Below are 14386 nucleotides of genomic sequence, written 5' to 3'. Positions count from 1 at the left end.
CCACAGTACACTCTGAAGACAGTGAAGCATGGTGGTGCAAGCATCATGATATGGGGATGTTTCTCTTACTGTGGTGTCGGGCCCATTTATCGCATACCAGGGATCATGGATCAGTTTGCATATATCAAAATACTTGAGGAGGTCATGTTGCCTTATGCTGAAGAGGAAATGCCCTTGAAATGGGTGTTTCAACAAGACAACGACCCCAAACACACCAGTAAGCGAGCAGCATCAGGGTTCAAGACCAACAAAATGAAAGTTATGGAGTGGCCAGCCCAATCCCCGGACCTTAATCCGATAGAAAACTTGTGGGGTGACATCAAAAATGCTGTTTCTGAGGCAAAACCAAGAAATGCACAGGAATTGTGGAATGTTGTCAAATCATCCTGGGCTGGAATACCTGTTCACAGGTGCCAGAAGTTCTCAGAAACCGTGGTTATACAACTAAATATTAGTTTAGTGATTCACAGGAATAGTAAATCCTTAAGATTTTTTCAGTTTATACAGTCAATATTTGGAGTTTGGAATGAAAAATGCAGACACTGCTATTTTTTTTTTTTGAACAGCCCAATGTTCATTTTTCTTCATTTTCTGTAAAGTAATTAAAATATTCATACATTTTTCTTCATGTTTTGATGTAGAATATAATGTGCAGTGTTCCCGATGCATGGAAATAAAAACTATTATAAGGATTTTGAGCTTTACTCACGTTTTTAAACACACTGCTATTATTTTGAACACAACTGTATGGAGATATTGCACCAAAAACCAGACATTTGCAGCTAGAATAGTCATTTACCACATTAGCAATGTATAGAGTGGATTTCTGATTAGCTTAAAGTGATCTTCGTTGAAAAGAACAGTGCTTTTCTTTCAAAAACAAGGACATTTCAAAGTGACCCCAAACTTTTGAACGGTAGTGTAAGATATTGAGTAAACCGAACCATCACGTCCCTGCTTCCCCTTCCTTTTCGTTTCAGAACTACACTAAAGCCATGAGGCTGTTTGTCGGCGAGCCGGTGTGGAAGGCCTACAACAGACCAGCTGATCACTTTGAAATCCGCAAGCAGTACCTGGATTCACTGAAGCGCTCCTGAGTGGTATCGGGGATTAACAGTCATTATACAAGAAATGTAAAGGTGGCAAAATAGGACCTATAAATACGAGGGTAGGTAAATCAAAGAGTTCTCAGACAGATGTTATAATTTCAAAAAAGGTGTGAAAAACATCCCCCAGAATTCTACAAAGAAGGAATTCTCGGATGGAAACACCGCTTGCAGAAGAAGTGTTTAGACTTAAATGGAGGATATACAGAGAATTTTTTTTCCAATTTGTCTTCGAACTTTTTGATTTCCCCTTGTATAATCGTGCTCCTGTTAATCCTGAAGCCACCTCCAGATCATCATGCCTTCATTTTTTTTTTTTTTCAAAATGAAGTATTAGATTTGATTGTGTAGCAAAGTTGAGTTTCTCAAACTGTAATCAGCGGAGTTAGCGTCAGAAACAATAATTGTTATTCTTATTATTATGCTGAGATGTAGATGAAACTACTCCACGCTTGCTCATGTGATGTTCAAATCCACTTACGGTGAATAAAATTCCAGAGCTTTATCCCTCTATTGTGTTAAATAAAGCGCAGTGCAGTTCATATGCAAGCAGGTTACAACACAGTTGAACGAACACACACACACACAGCTGCGCTTCTCAAACGTACTTAAGTTTATTTTAATTCATTACAGACAGACAGAACAGTTGAGTGACGCGCAGCACAAAGAATCCACACTCGGATACAGGTTTTTTTTTTTTTATTCCATCCACGTTCACTGGATATGAGCAATCGTGCGCTCTGATTGGCTACTCGACTACTCGGATATCAGCTCATACTGTATACCATGAGTAGAGAAAAACAAAATGGCAGCGCGTGTTGCTGAACCAACCGAGGACGAAATAAAAACTGGACTCGAAAACAAAACTCCAGAAAATACAAAAGCAACAAAATATGGAATGAAAAATTCTATCATACAGTTAAGTTAGTTTCATATATCTTTTTTTAAAAATATTTTTCATTGCATCCCCCCCTTTTAGGACGATAATGGTAGTTTGAATTAATTTTTAGATTAATTCTATTAACGAGATTATTCTTGAAATTGTATAGTTTTGCAGGGCTGTGCTGGACGGGTCACCCTGTTGAAAAAGTTTGTCTTCCCCCCCGCAAGAATTTTTATAGAAGCATTTTTGACAAATTTCTACTATAATCGGTTTGTTTACATTCTTCAGCGTTAAAACTTTTTTTTTTTTTTAGACTGGTTCAAAAGCTCAAAGACATTTGAAAATTACAGAACTGAAGAATGAAATGAATGTCTAAAGCCATTCTCGACCTTGGCATGACAGCGAGACGACACTTTGTACAAGAAAACGGTGAAGTCGATTCGTGCAGCCATCGATAGGTTTTTAAGTCGTCGTCCGCCTGAGCAGAAATGATTTTGTCGGACGTTTTGTATAAAGTTTTTATTGATTGAATTTGAAAAAACAAAAACAAAAAACCCCCGTTTCTCAAAATCCAGTGAACGTGGATTTAATAAAACAATTATTCCACGTAATCGAGTCGGACATGGCTTATAGCTTACGAGGTGCTACGTGGAATAATTGTTAAATATACTCTATGTTTACAGTGCACAGATTATAATCTAAGAAAAGGCTTTTCCAGAAGTTTCTCAGAAACAGTGCGGTTAGTCTTGTCCATGTCGTAAGCTTTACATGCCCAGAAACCTAACTGACAAGCCAGCTAAGGTAACCAAAAAACATACATACAAGCAGGTTAAGTCGGGAAATAAACAAATATGAATTTCCACAGAGAGGACGACGTCACGTAATCTTTATTTTAACAACGCATACTGCATTTTCACCCTTGACAAAAAGTCTGCAAGTTGTGCTTTTGAATCACAATAACGCCGCCAGTTTTGCTCTCTGGGTTGGAAGGATGGCGTTCTCACACACGCTCCTGTCAATCACAGAGACACTAGGCAATCTATGAGCTCATGTATGTAGAAGAGGGAAGATGGCGCTTTTCTCCGAGTGAGTTACGCTGCAGACGTCTCAGACGAAGCAAGTGTTAAACGCCTTCACCCTCCTCAGAACATTACATTAATCCCATTTAGCAGACGCTCTTATCCAGAGCGACATACAACATGCTTAGAGCAGCCTGGGGAGCAGTTGGGGGTTACTCAAGGGCACGTCAGCCATTCCTGCTGGTCCAGGGAATCAAACCGGCGACCTTTTGATCCCAAAGCTGTTCTCTAACCATTAAGCCATGGCTTCCCGATAGTAATTTGATAATAGACCAGGGGTGAGCTGGCTGGTGGGAATTGAGTTGGAGGGAATTCGAGAGAAAATAGAGTGCCTAAAACAAAAACAGTCAGCAATTTGTTGAGTTGCGGTTTTCACAAAAGCTACCGTCTTTAACTTCTCTCAACATCTGCGAAATGACTCTTTTTGAAATTTGTTGTGGTAGCAGGAGTGCAAATAGCTTTACGTCCGTCAGTTTCGTCAATATTTCCACATTCCGTACATTTTCCCTCATTCAGATTGTACAGCTCAGCTGATGTGTGTAGTGCGGCAGGGGGTGGGATTAGTACCGTGTGCTACAGTTGCAGGATCGAGGTGCACTGGGGTATTTTCAAAAATGAAAACTTGTTTTGTGAAGGTTAATATGGAGTTGAGTTCAATTCTTATTCAAATTCATGAACATATCTGTTTCCCATGAATAAAATCTGCTTGTACGGACTTGTCCACACCGACGAGGTTTTAATTAAAAACGAACGAACAAAAACCAGAACTGTGCCTCGACTGTAATTTCAGTAATGCTGTATTACCACCTAGGCTGCCTTTCTATCTTCATTACATATTCTAAATATTTACATTAATGTCATTCTCACTGATTTTACATTCTCCTGCAACCTAAACACATAAGAACATTGCTTTAGCTTCAAATGCATCACATACCTTAGTGTGAACACACTGGTCATTTCAGGTCAGCTTTGATTTTGGTCACACCCAATACTTCAAAGTCTTCTTAAAGAAAAGAGGAAAAAAAAAAAAACCCACCACACAACAAATCTAATACAGACCAGTGGCATTTTCAGCTCGGGGTTGTTACATGAGCTCATGTCACGTCACGTCACGTCACATCACGAAGCAGTGATCTAATGCACTCCTGGATGGTTACTAATTACACCAGTTTGAGGCACTGCGTGTTGAAGCTGTCGCCCTCGCGCTTGGCCACAGCCTCCAGCAGAGCCTGTTTCTTCTGCGTGCTGCGTGACGATTCCAGTTCGTACATGGTGGTCAAGTTGAAAAGCACACTCTCGTGCAGGTAGAGCGCAGGGTCCTGCTGCACCAGGCTCTCCAGCTGACCCAGGGACTCCTTTAGGCGGCCCAAGTAAAGTAAGCACACTGCTGCGTTGTTGTTCGCCTACAGAATCAAATTCCAAAGTGGAACATAGGAGTTAGCAGAAAGATGTGGAACAGTTCATACACGTCTATAATCTACAGCAATCTCTAACAGTTATTCCACGAAATTGAGTCGTACGTGAGCTGATAGCCAACGAGACGCTGAGTTGGCTATAAGCGACGTACGTATAGCCTAGTAAACTAGACCCAACCGCCTAGCGGCCAAAAATATTTTTTGCCTAGCGAATGGGTCTAGCCTCGCACCATATAAACAAAAACACCCCGGGCATCAAATCGTGCCCACCAATCACAACGCAAGATTTTTGTTTGGATTCTTTGGGCGGGCTTTTGCAGGAGTGACGACAAAGCTGCACGACAGGAAAGATGGCTACGGCTAGTGAACAGCGCGCGTTTGACTCCGCTTTGGAATCAGTTTTAGAAGAATTAGACTTGGAGTTTTCGTTGAAACATGAGCAGGAAGAGGCTCTCCGCTCATTCCTTTTCAAGAAGGACGTTTTCGCTGTTTTGCCGACCGGCTATGGCAAAAAAGTCTGATCTACCAGCTAGCTCCGCTCGTAGCCAAAAGGATGGGGCTAGTTTGTGCAGTACGAAGAATTAATAAACAGCTTTGAAACATTACTTTTTGATTGTTTCTTATTTTCCCGTTATTTTAAATTTAAGGGAAATTATTTCACCAAACACCACTAAATAAAAACTCTCAAAAACAGTTTAAGCAAATCCTTGAAAAACACTTGGAAAAAAATGTGTATGTGGTACAGACTCCAAACTTGTGGTCATTATCTCCAAACTTCTTAATATCTAGAACCTGTTTATTAATTAATACGCATTTTGAAAAATTATTTAATTTCAAGGCCTCCCCCACTGCTTTCTGTCGCTCTGACTACGTCACAGTCGCTGTTGCGCTGATTGGTCAGAGCGTTGGCCTATACGCACAGAGACAGTTTGAAAGACAGCGGTTTGTTCCTCCTACCCGCTTCGGAAATGTCTACGGATCGAGGCCAGACTAAATATTCACATTTAGTCTGGCTTGCCAGGCTAATGTATGTCAAGATTGAGTGGAATAACTGTTTTATTATATCCACATTGACTAGATTTTGAGAAACAGAGCATTTATTTATTTAATTAATTTATTTTTTGAACAAATTCGATAAACAACAAGACCGCTCTGAGAGCACAATATCCCCCGCTGGCAACTATGCCATAACTCTGGCAAAATGTGACTGAATTGAATGAAATTGCAGCATGCATTTTACCAACATATAACAAAGAATCCTGCCAAGTTTCGTGAAATTGCTCCAAAAATTGTGAGAGGAGTTGATTTCAGAAGGAAAAAACACACTCATGAAATTGCCAAAGTATCATTTTGTTAATCAAGGGCTGTAACTCTGGTAAAATGCGACCGAATTTAACTAAATTAAAAATATGCATTTTACCGACATATAACAAAGAATCCTGCCAAGTTTCGTGAAATTCCTCCAAAAATTACGAGAGGAGTTGATTTCAGAGGGTCAGCACCCTCCGAGGGCCGAACGGAGAGAGGGAAATCGCCACGACATAATCCCCCTTCAGGCCTTTCAGCCGGCAGGGGATAAAAACTTGATACAAAACGTCCGACAAAATAATTCCCGCTTCGGCGGACTTCTTAAAAACCTATCGATGGCTGCACGAATTGACTTCAGTGTTGTTTTTTTTGGAGAAAGTGCCGTTTTGCGGTCATACCAATGTATAGAATAGCTTTAGACATTTATTTAAAGGTCCCATGGCATGAAATTTTCACTTTCTGAGGTTTTTAACGTTAAAATGAGTTCCTCTGACCTTAAGTCACCCCAGTGGCTAGAAATTTCATAATGTGTAAACCAAACTATGCCCAACATTTGAGAACGGCGCGTCAAAACGGTGCGTTGATAAGCTCTTCCCTTTACTACGTCAGCAAGGGAGATGATCCCCACGCCCCCCCTCTGGATTCCCACCCACTGTATGGATTGCCCGCCCAGTTGTAGTGAGTAGACCATAGAGGACACAACAACATGGCACCACCTAAGCGAGTGAAACATGGAAATTGCACTGTACATGGATGTGACAACACAGAAAGGAGTCTGTTTTTACTGCCGACGGGAGAGCCCCTGAAGACGCAGTGGCTTAATTTTATTTACTTCAATAATACGCCGTCGAGTCTACCTAAGACGGTGTATGTTTGTCGGAAGCATTTTCCTGAGGAATGTTTCCACAACTTGGGACAGTACAGGGCAGGTTTTGCACATCAACTGTCACTGAAGCCTGGGTCCGTACCGAGCATCCCTGCCGCATCAGCCTCAAACACCCAACAAGTAAGTGCATAACTGGTCGTTTTGCCGTGTTTTAAAATCGATGCGTTAGCCTTCCGATGGCTACATTAGCTGTGCAGCTAACCGCTTCCTGCAGTTAGCCAGGTAATCTGCGCTACAAAACCAAAAAGCATGCAGCATGCTCTGTTAAACTGAGTTTAGTCTGGAAATTGACTGTAACTTATGAGCTTATGTTTTGCCGTGTTTTAAAATCGGTGCCATGTTAGCCTTGCAATGGCTACATTAGCTGTGCAGCTAACCGCTTCCTGCAGTTAGCCACGTACTCTGCGCTACAAAACCAAAAAGCATGCAGCATGCTCTGTTATTATCGCCAATCAAAACAGTTTTTACAAAGACACCCACATTCTTTTTTTTAAGTCACTCGTTCATTTTATTTGTTTGTTTGTTCAGTAAAAACCCAAACATTTGTTGAATTTATTTTATTTCCTCGCGTCGCACCTTAATGACGTCAGCGCGCGGTATTTTTCCCTTCGCGGTTTGTTCCTTCTCTCTCGCCATAGTAAGACACCCACATCCGCTTGTTCTGACCCACTGGAGGTAGCGTCACAGTGCTGTTAGCCAATCAGAGGTAACACGTTTACATGTCATGAATATTAATGATAAGACCCGCCCCCACCCTCTACCCTTCCCCGCCTCCTGCTTCTCATTAGCAAAACGACGCACTGGGAAAAGCGCTGAAATGGGGCTTTCTTCCAGGAGGCTATATCTACGTGCCGAGGGTTCGTTTCGAGAAAGGCTGCGGATATAACATCCGGAAACCTCCACGAGTCCGTTTAAAGCATCAACAAACCATCATGCCATGGGTCCTTTAATTCTTCCTTGGACATTTCAGTTCTGTAATTTTCAAACTTTTGAAGCTTTTGAACTAGTCTTTATTAAAAAAAAAAAAACATTAATGCTTAAAAGATGAAGAAGGTAAACAATCTGGCAAAATAAACAGGAGCAATGTGTGAAAAATGCTATAATAATTCTTGAAAAATATATAAATAAATACACACTCTTACCATCAAATAGTTTCATTCCATATTTTGTCGCTTTTTTTTTTGTGTATTTTTTGGGGTTTTGTTTTCGAGTAGAGTTTTTATTCCATCCTCGGTTGGTTCAGCAACACGCACCGCCATTTTATTTTTTTCTACTCACGGTATACGAGCTGATAGCCGAGTCGTAGAGTAGCCAATCAGAGTGCGCTCATATTGCTCATATCCAGTGAATGTGGACAGAATAAAAATCACAGTATCTGTGTTGAACATATTTGATGAGATGCGACACGTCATTACAGTAGAATTCAGATCTCATTATGATATACAGGGTGTTTGAAAAAAAATTTGAGATGTAAATATCTCAGAAACGAGACAGTCCAGGCAAATGAAACTGAACAGGCTTAATGTTGAGTGATCAGATTTATTTCTCAAAATTTGAAAAAGAAATACAAAAGGCATGTGGATTCCATGAACGATTTCGCAAATTTTCAACATTCGCGCTGCCTGAGACACGGCACAAACACACAAAACACCTTTTCTTTTCCGGTGAACGGAATTTCTATACTGAAAAAGATAAAACCAAAAAACATTAAACATTAAAATTTGACCTGTTTCCATGCATGCTGTTAAAGTGCATATCACGGGTAAATTCAGGAGCAAGATCAGTGTAATTCTCCTATTTTATATTAAACTTTGGTCAAATATCTGTCACATTTTGCGCAATTTTTTTACCTTGCGCAATACCAGAAAAATTCAGTTGAAATCAAGCCATTTGAGGCGAATTGGTCCGCCTCTGAATAAACTTGCCATTTGGATTTCCCGGCAAACATTGATTTTTGTGACGTCGCGTGCGGGACGCCTCCCTCTGAATCGTACGTCAGCGCTGGTTTGTTTATGAGAAAACGACCTGGTGGTTTTCTACAAATTTCTTCAACGTTATCACGTAATTATTAAAACGGTTAACAGATGTATCGTAGGAGGGTGTAGCAACACCAATCTTGCTGGGATCAGTACTCATTGTTTCCCAAAAGACCGGACAATGAGAGAGAAACGGGAGCGCTTGGTGTACACAGGCTGTGCACTGAAACCGTACAAGCTCGCGTAGCCTGCTGGTGCTTCCGCAGGTGACGTCACGAATCTGGCTCCAGACTCCCTTGGGATTTTTCCAGACGCGTTTTGTTAATTTATTTTTTTCTGCTGTAGACAGATGGCCTTGTTCAAAATTACCCTTCTGGATGAGTGTGTAAAGGGACATTCTTTCATATAAAAAAACCCACTAAATTGGTCCAGAATATGCACTTTAAAATTTGAGGTCAATTGGACGAGAATTAGCAAGTTATTAGATTGTGAAATTATATAACATTTTTTTGAAACATCCTGTACTAAACGAGTATAATTTAGAGAATGTATGACATATTTAAGACTACTGCCTTTGTAGCTTACTCAAAGTTGTTACATGTTCGTGCTGTTCATAAAAAAAAAAAAGCTAATAAAAAATGAAAATCACTCCTAGAACTTGGCTGCATCCTTCCCTTTCTCTTATCTGCACGCAGTCATATTCTGTTGATTGGATTCTGCTGCAGTCACACAATTTTTTCAACATTTTTATTTATTTAAACACTGATTAAACGACGGGGCGGCACGGTGGTGTAGCGGTTAGCGCTGTCGCCTCACAGCGAGAAGGTCCGCGTTCGAGCCCCGTGGCCGGCGAGGGCCTTTCTGTGCGGAGTTTGCATGTTCTCCCCGTGTCCGCGTGGGTTTCCTCCGGGTGCTCCGGTTTCCCCCACAGTCCAAAGACATGCAGGTTAGGTTAACTGGTGACTCTAAATTGAGCGTAGGTGTGAATGTGAGTGTGAATGGTTGTCTGTGTCTATGTGTCAGCCCTGTGATGACCTGGCGACTTGTCCAGGGTGTACCCCGCCTTTCGCCCGTAGTCAGCTGGGATAGGCTCCAGCTTGCCTGCGACCCTGTAGAAGGATAAAGCGGCTACAGATAATGAGATGAGATGATTAAACGACACTCACCTCACTCAGTCGGAGAAGCCCAGCAATGCTCAGAGACACCAAACACTGACCACACTCACCAAGTTTTAGAAATATTTAACAGCTTTCTTCAAATGTTTCAGTGAATAAGGCAAGAAAGGAACAAAAACCCAACTTCTAACATCTGAACAAAGGCTTTAATGATCTCATCGAGAGGGGAAAAAAACCCAACCCACTCAAACCAGATGTGTGTAGGTTTAGTCGGGGTGTGCACACGAGCAGACGCCGATCCAACAGCACAAGGCTGCTCTGTTCTGGTGTGCGACTCTGTATTACTGTCACAGCGTGTGCTCGTTTCTGACCATGTGACAGTTTAACGATAAAAGACGAACATTTATTTATTTATTTTTCCTTTTCAGTGAAGCTTTGAAAGAAAAGAACGTCAATATCAGTCAAAAGTCTGGCCTTGTAATAATAGAAAATCTTCAGTATTTACCACAGGATTGTTGGGATCAATTTTCAAGACACTGGAGAAACACGTGTGGGCGTCTGCATAATTATTCTGGCTCAGGTACACAAATGCCCTTTAAAAAGGGAAAAAAAAAAAATCAAGAAGAAGAAAAATGTGAAGAATTCTGAAAGACACAAAATAATCACAATCACACTCTCCGTAATGCTCCATCACCTGTTCATTAAAATAGCCGTGTCGTAAGTCGGTCCTTTTCCTTTTTCCTGACCGGCTTTCTCGACTTCCTGGAAATACTTCTCTGCAGTTTTGATGTCTCCGATCTGGCAATATAATTAAAAAAAAAAAAAAAGAATGCGAATCAATCAGACATTCAGTTAAAGGTTTTATAACACTTAGAGCTTTTATACCATGCAACAAAGTTCTGGTGATAAATCACAACGAAACAACCTACAACAATTATCTATCATCATAAGCTAATAAAGGAATAAACATGCTGCAACTTGATTTAAACATGATAGAAAAAAAAATCAATCAGTCAATGACAGGAGATGGTAAGATCCGTCCTGACATGAAGTTACATCACTTATGATTAATTAAAGAAAGACAGGTCATTTTATCCATTTATTGTTAAGGCTGTGGAACGACCACCCCCCAAAAAAGTAAGTTCCTTTTCAAGATTCAAGATTTTTTATTTGTCATATACACAATAACAGACACAGCGGTTTATTATTGGGTAATGAAATTCTTATTTTGCAACTGCCCGACCAAACTACGCTTACCAAAATAAAAAGAAATATATATATGAGTGATTCCACGCTTATGGGTACTGAAATGGGGACATGAACTTATTCACCTAAAACCATTTCTTTTTTTACCATCAGGTCACAAAACATGTAATCTTTAATGAATAATATGTTAAAAGATAACTTTAATTTTCTGAGATGTAATAAAAACACATTTATATGCCAAAGTCAAGCCTATGAGTTCCAAAATGATGTCTGTTACATTACTTCTGTTACGATTGTCCGTCTCGCGTGTTACACATTAATTACAATCTAGCTCTATACCATGTTAATCTTATTGAAAGAATGTGTATGTTTATTCTACTACACGTTTATTAATTACATTTGCTAAAACATCACCTTCCTATGTTTCAAAAAGTAATTCTACATTGTTAAAATTGAGAATATATATGTCCACAACACTTCTGTTACGTTCTGACTTTGGCATATAAATATGTTTTTATTACATCTCAGAAAATTAAAGTTATCTTTTAACATATCATTCATTAAAGATTACATGTTTTGTGACCTGATGGTAAAAAAAAAAAAGAAATGGTTTTAGGTGAATTTTTAAAAATAAGTTCATGTCCCCATTTCAGTACCCGTAAGCGTGGAATCACTCATATATAAAATATGAAATATAAAAAATATAAAGTGCATATGGAATGCAAAATATAAAGGTAGAGTGAAAAATGAAGATAACATTTAAAAAAAAAGGCAAACAATGTGCAAACATAGAGGTAGATATACTGTGCAATGTCTTGTGCAAAATTGCTAAGATAATCCGTGGCTCAAAGCCTTTTTTTTTTATCACTTATATTAAAACGGTTGTAATTAGTTGCTTCTTCATCAGCCTCTCTTTCTCCTCTCAACACAATAAGGCAAAAATTCTTGGGTTTCAGTCACATGACTTTTCTTAGTAAGTTCACTTCTGGTAAAATAGCTGGTGGTCTAGCAACCAAAACGGCTGCTGTAGTGCAAACACCTAGCGATAACTTATCAGAGTACGCTCGTAATCTAGAAGCCACTGCTTGCTTTAGATATATTCAGAAGATTGCTATGTGCAACGGAATCGACCCCTACAGTCTGGGAAAGAAGGATTTGTCGTACGATCTCGAAAACTACCCTTCAGTCGAGTTCCCCGACATCTCGAACTATCTGGTGTTGCAGACGTCCTTCTACACCGCAAAACAGATGAAAGCGTGGAAGAGTACGGAGGCTTACAACTTTTTTTGTACGTGGCTGGGTAAAGGACCTCGCGATCAAGTCACTGCTGAATGAATCCTGTATTGTTTTTGCCCGTGTAAGTGTGGTTTTTTAAAGCTTTTCGTTCGCGTCTTTACAACGAAGCGCTGCAAGTTGAAGCTTAAACAAACAGTTGGCTTGATTCTCACTTGTGTTGGCTCTTATCTCTCAGCTAAATCATTCACAAAGATCATCAGAAACCCCTTTAAAGACCTGGATCTTAGTTAAACAAGACGGAGAAGTGATCACGGCGCATTGTAACTGTACGGCCGGGGAAGAATTTTGCCGCGACCTTCATGCATATGGACTTTGTGAGGAGGAAATAAAGAAACAGCTGGGGACTTTAGCGCTTCGTGACTAAAAAAAGTCCCGTAAAATAACAACACATAGCAAGAAAAAGTACTTGGAAAACACTAAGGACAGAGCTGAGAGGGAAATACAAACCTTTCACCAAGTGATCACTGCAAACTCGAGCATGCTTCGACTCAACTCCCTTCGATTTCACTGAAAAGCACCTTTCTCGACAACTTTTGGTGAAATCCTGTGTTCGTTCACCCTTTTTTATTCGTTCACAGGGAACCCTGAAGAAACTTACCAGTTTCACGGTTTGATCGATTCGAACAACGCAAGCGTAAGGCGTTTTTCATGCGAGCAATGCACCTTCTCCGTACAAACGCTTTGTCAACTCGGCTTTGGTAGACCACCAGCTAAAGTTCTGAATAAATAATGAGGCGGCTGCGACGTCACGTGAAACCCAGCAATAAAAACGGCCACTGTTCACTTTCCAGTTGAAAACTTACTGATTTACAGCGTACGAAACACTGACACTGGAAACTCCTTCCATAAGTGTCTCCTTACCTAAAACACCACCCGATCAAAGATTCTAAATTTTTCTTTGTTACTTTTTTTTTTTTTTGGGTTCTCTGTTTAATCAAGAGCTCCTGTTACAGAAGATTAATGAACACCTTTTAACTAATCAGATTTGAAATTTCAACAGTGCTGTGGGGAAATTCAATAATATTGGCCGGTGTTGAGTGGTTCATCAGATATATTCCATTCCAGTTGTCTTTGACTCGTTCAATATCATGCAAGCTGAATTGAATATATCTGATATACCACGAAAAAAAGCCAGCCAATATTATTATTACACATACACATTCTCTTTTCCAGTTTTTCAATGTCTGTTGGTATGTTTTTCCTTTTGTAAACGGATGGGAACTATCAGGGACTTCTAGTCCTTCAGAGAAGGCCCAAACATCTCAGCATTTCAAATGTTATATTCGATTTCTTTCATTTGTTAATTGTTTTCATTCTTTCAGTATAATTCTTCTTTTCTAATTCTAATCTGGCCTTATTTTCTATCAAATTTGCTTCAGAAATGACAAGGTTACTGTCCTGAAACCTTAAAATCGAGTTATCCAGTGAGATGCTGGAAGACGCTCTGGACTCTTACAGTAATGCTTTTATGGCTGAGGACTACAGTTGACTTGCTAACTTTAGGACTGCAGTTGTCATGAACAGTTTTGCACTCAAGTTTCCATCAATGAAGAGTTTATAACATCAATGAAACTGACTTCATGTTAAAACTGTTAATGTTAGTCATGATGTCTGCTGTTGCCCAAATGAGGATGGGTTCCCTTTTGAGTCTGGTTCCTCTCGAGGTTTCTTCCTCATGTTGTCTGAGGGAGTTTTTCCTTGCCACCGTCGCCACAGGCTTGCTCATTGGGGATAGATTAGGGATAAAATTAGCTCATGTTTTAAGTCGTTCAAATTCTGTAAAGCTGCTTTGCGACAATGTTTATTGTTAAAAGCGCTATACAAATAAACTTGACTTTTGTTTGTTGTCTCGAGGCTGAGAAGAGTTTGGAGCTGGTTCACTCATTGGTTAGAACTTCACCGCCGAGACAGAAGGCCATGGCAGTGTATATTTATGTAGGAAGTGATGGATGAATTAACCAATCAGATTTTGATTTACAGTGGGAGAGACCAAAAATTTAAAATCACTCTTGGCCATCTCAAAGGCCAACACTCGCTTGCCCGCGAGTTGGCGCCGTTAGCGCAGCAGTGAAGTCACCTTCCAGACGGTGTAGCGTTCATCAGTAGTGTTAGCGAA

The 14386-nt window shown here is 40.1% G+C and overlaps 2 protein-coding genes across 2 annotated transcripts in view; one reads left to right on the top strand and one right to left on the bottom strand.

The window, feature by feature from the left end:
• adi1 (acireductone dioxygenase 1) overlaps window positions 1–3835 on the top strand; it is an 18829-nt gene extending 14994 nt beyond the window's left edge. Inside the window, exon 5 of the mRNA XM_060934690.1 lies at window positions 981–3835. Coding sequence (XP_060790673.1) covers window positions 981–1097 — 117 coding nt within the window. The 3' untranslated portion in view covers window positions 1098–3835. The remainder of the gene's footprint in view (window positions 1–980) is intronic.
• The window catches only part of trappc12 (trafficking protein particle complex subunit 12), a 124038-nt gene continuing 111350 nt past the window's right edge, over window positions 1699–14386 (bottom strand). Inside the window, exons 10-12 of the mRNA XM_060934689.1 lie at window positions 10463–10566; window positions 10274–10361; window positions 1699–4471 (exon numbers count right to left, since the gene is read on the bottom strand). Coding sequence (XP_060790672.1) covers window positions 4229–4471; window positions 10274–10361; window positions 10463–10566 — 435 coding nt within the window. The 3' untranslated portion in view covers window positions 1699–4228. The remainder of the gene's footprint in view (window positions 4472–10273; window positions 10362–10462; window positions 10567–14386) is intronic.

The sequence above is a fragment of the Neoarius graeffei genome, chromosome 11 (assembly GCF_027579695.1).
Source record: "Neoarius graeffei isolate fNeoGra1 chromosome 11, fNeoGra1.pri, whole genome shotgun sequence".
NCBI lineage: Eukaryota > Metazoa > Chordata > Actinopteri > Siluriformes > Ariidae > Neoarius > Neoarius graeffei.
This window is presented reverse-complemented; position numbering and strand designations above follow the sequence as displayed.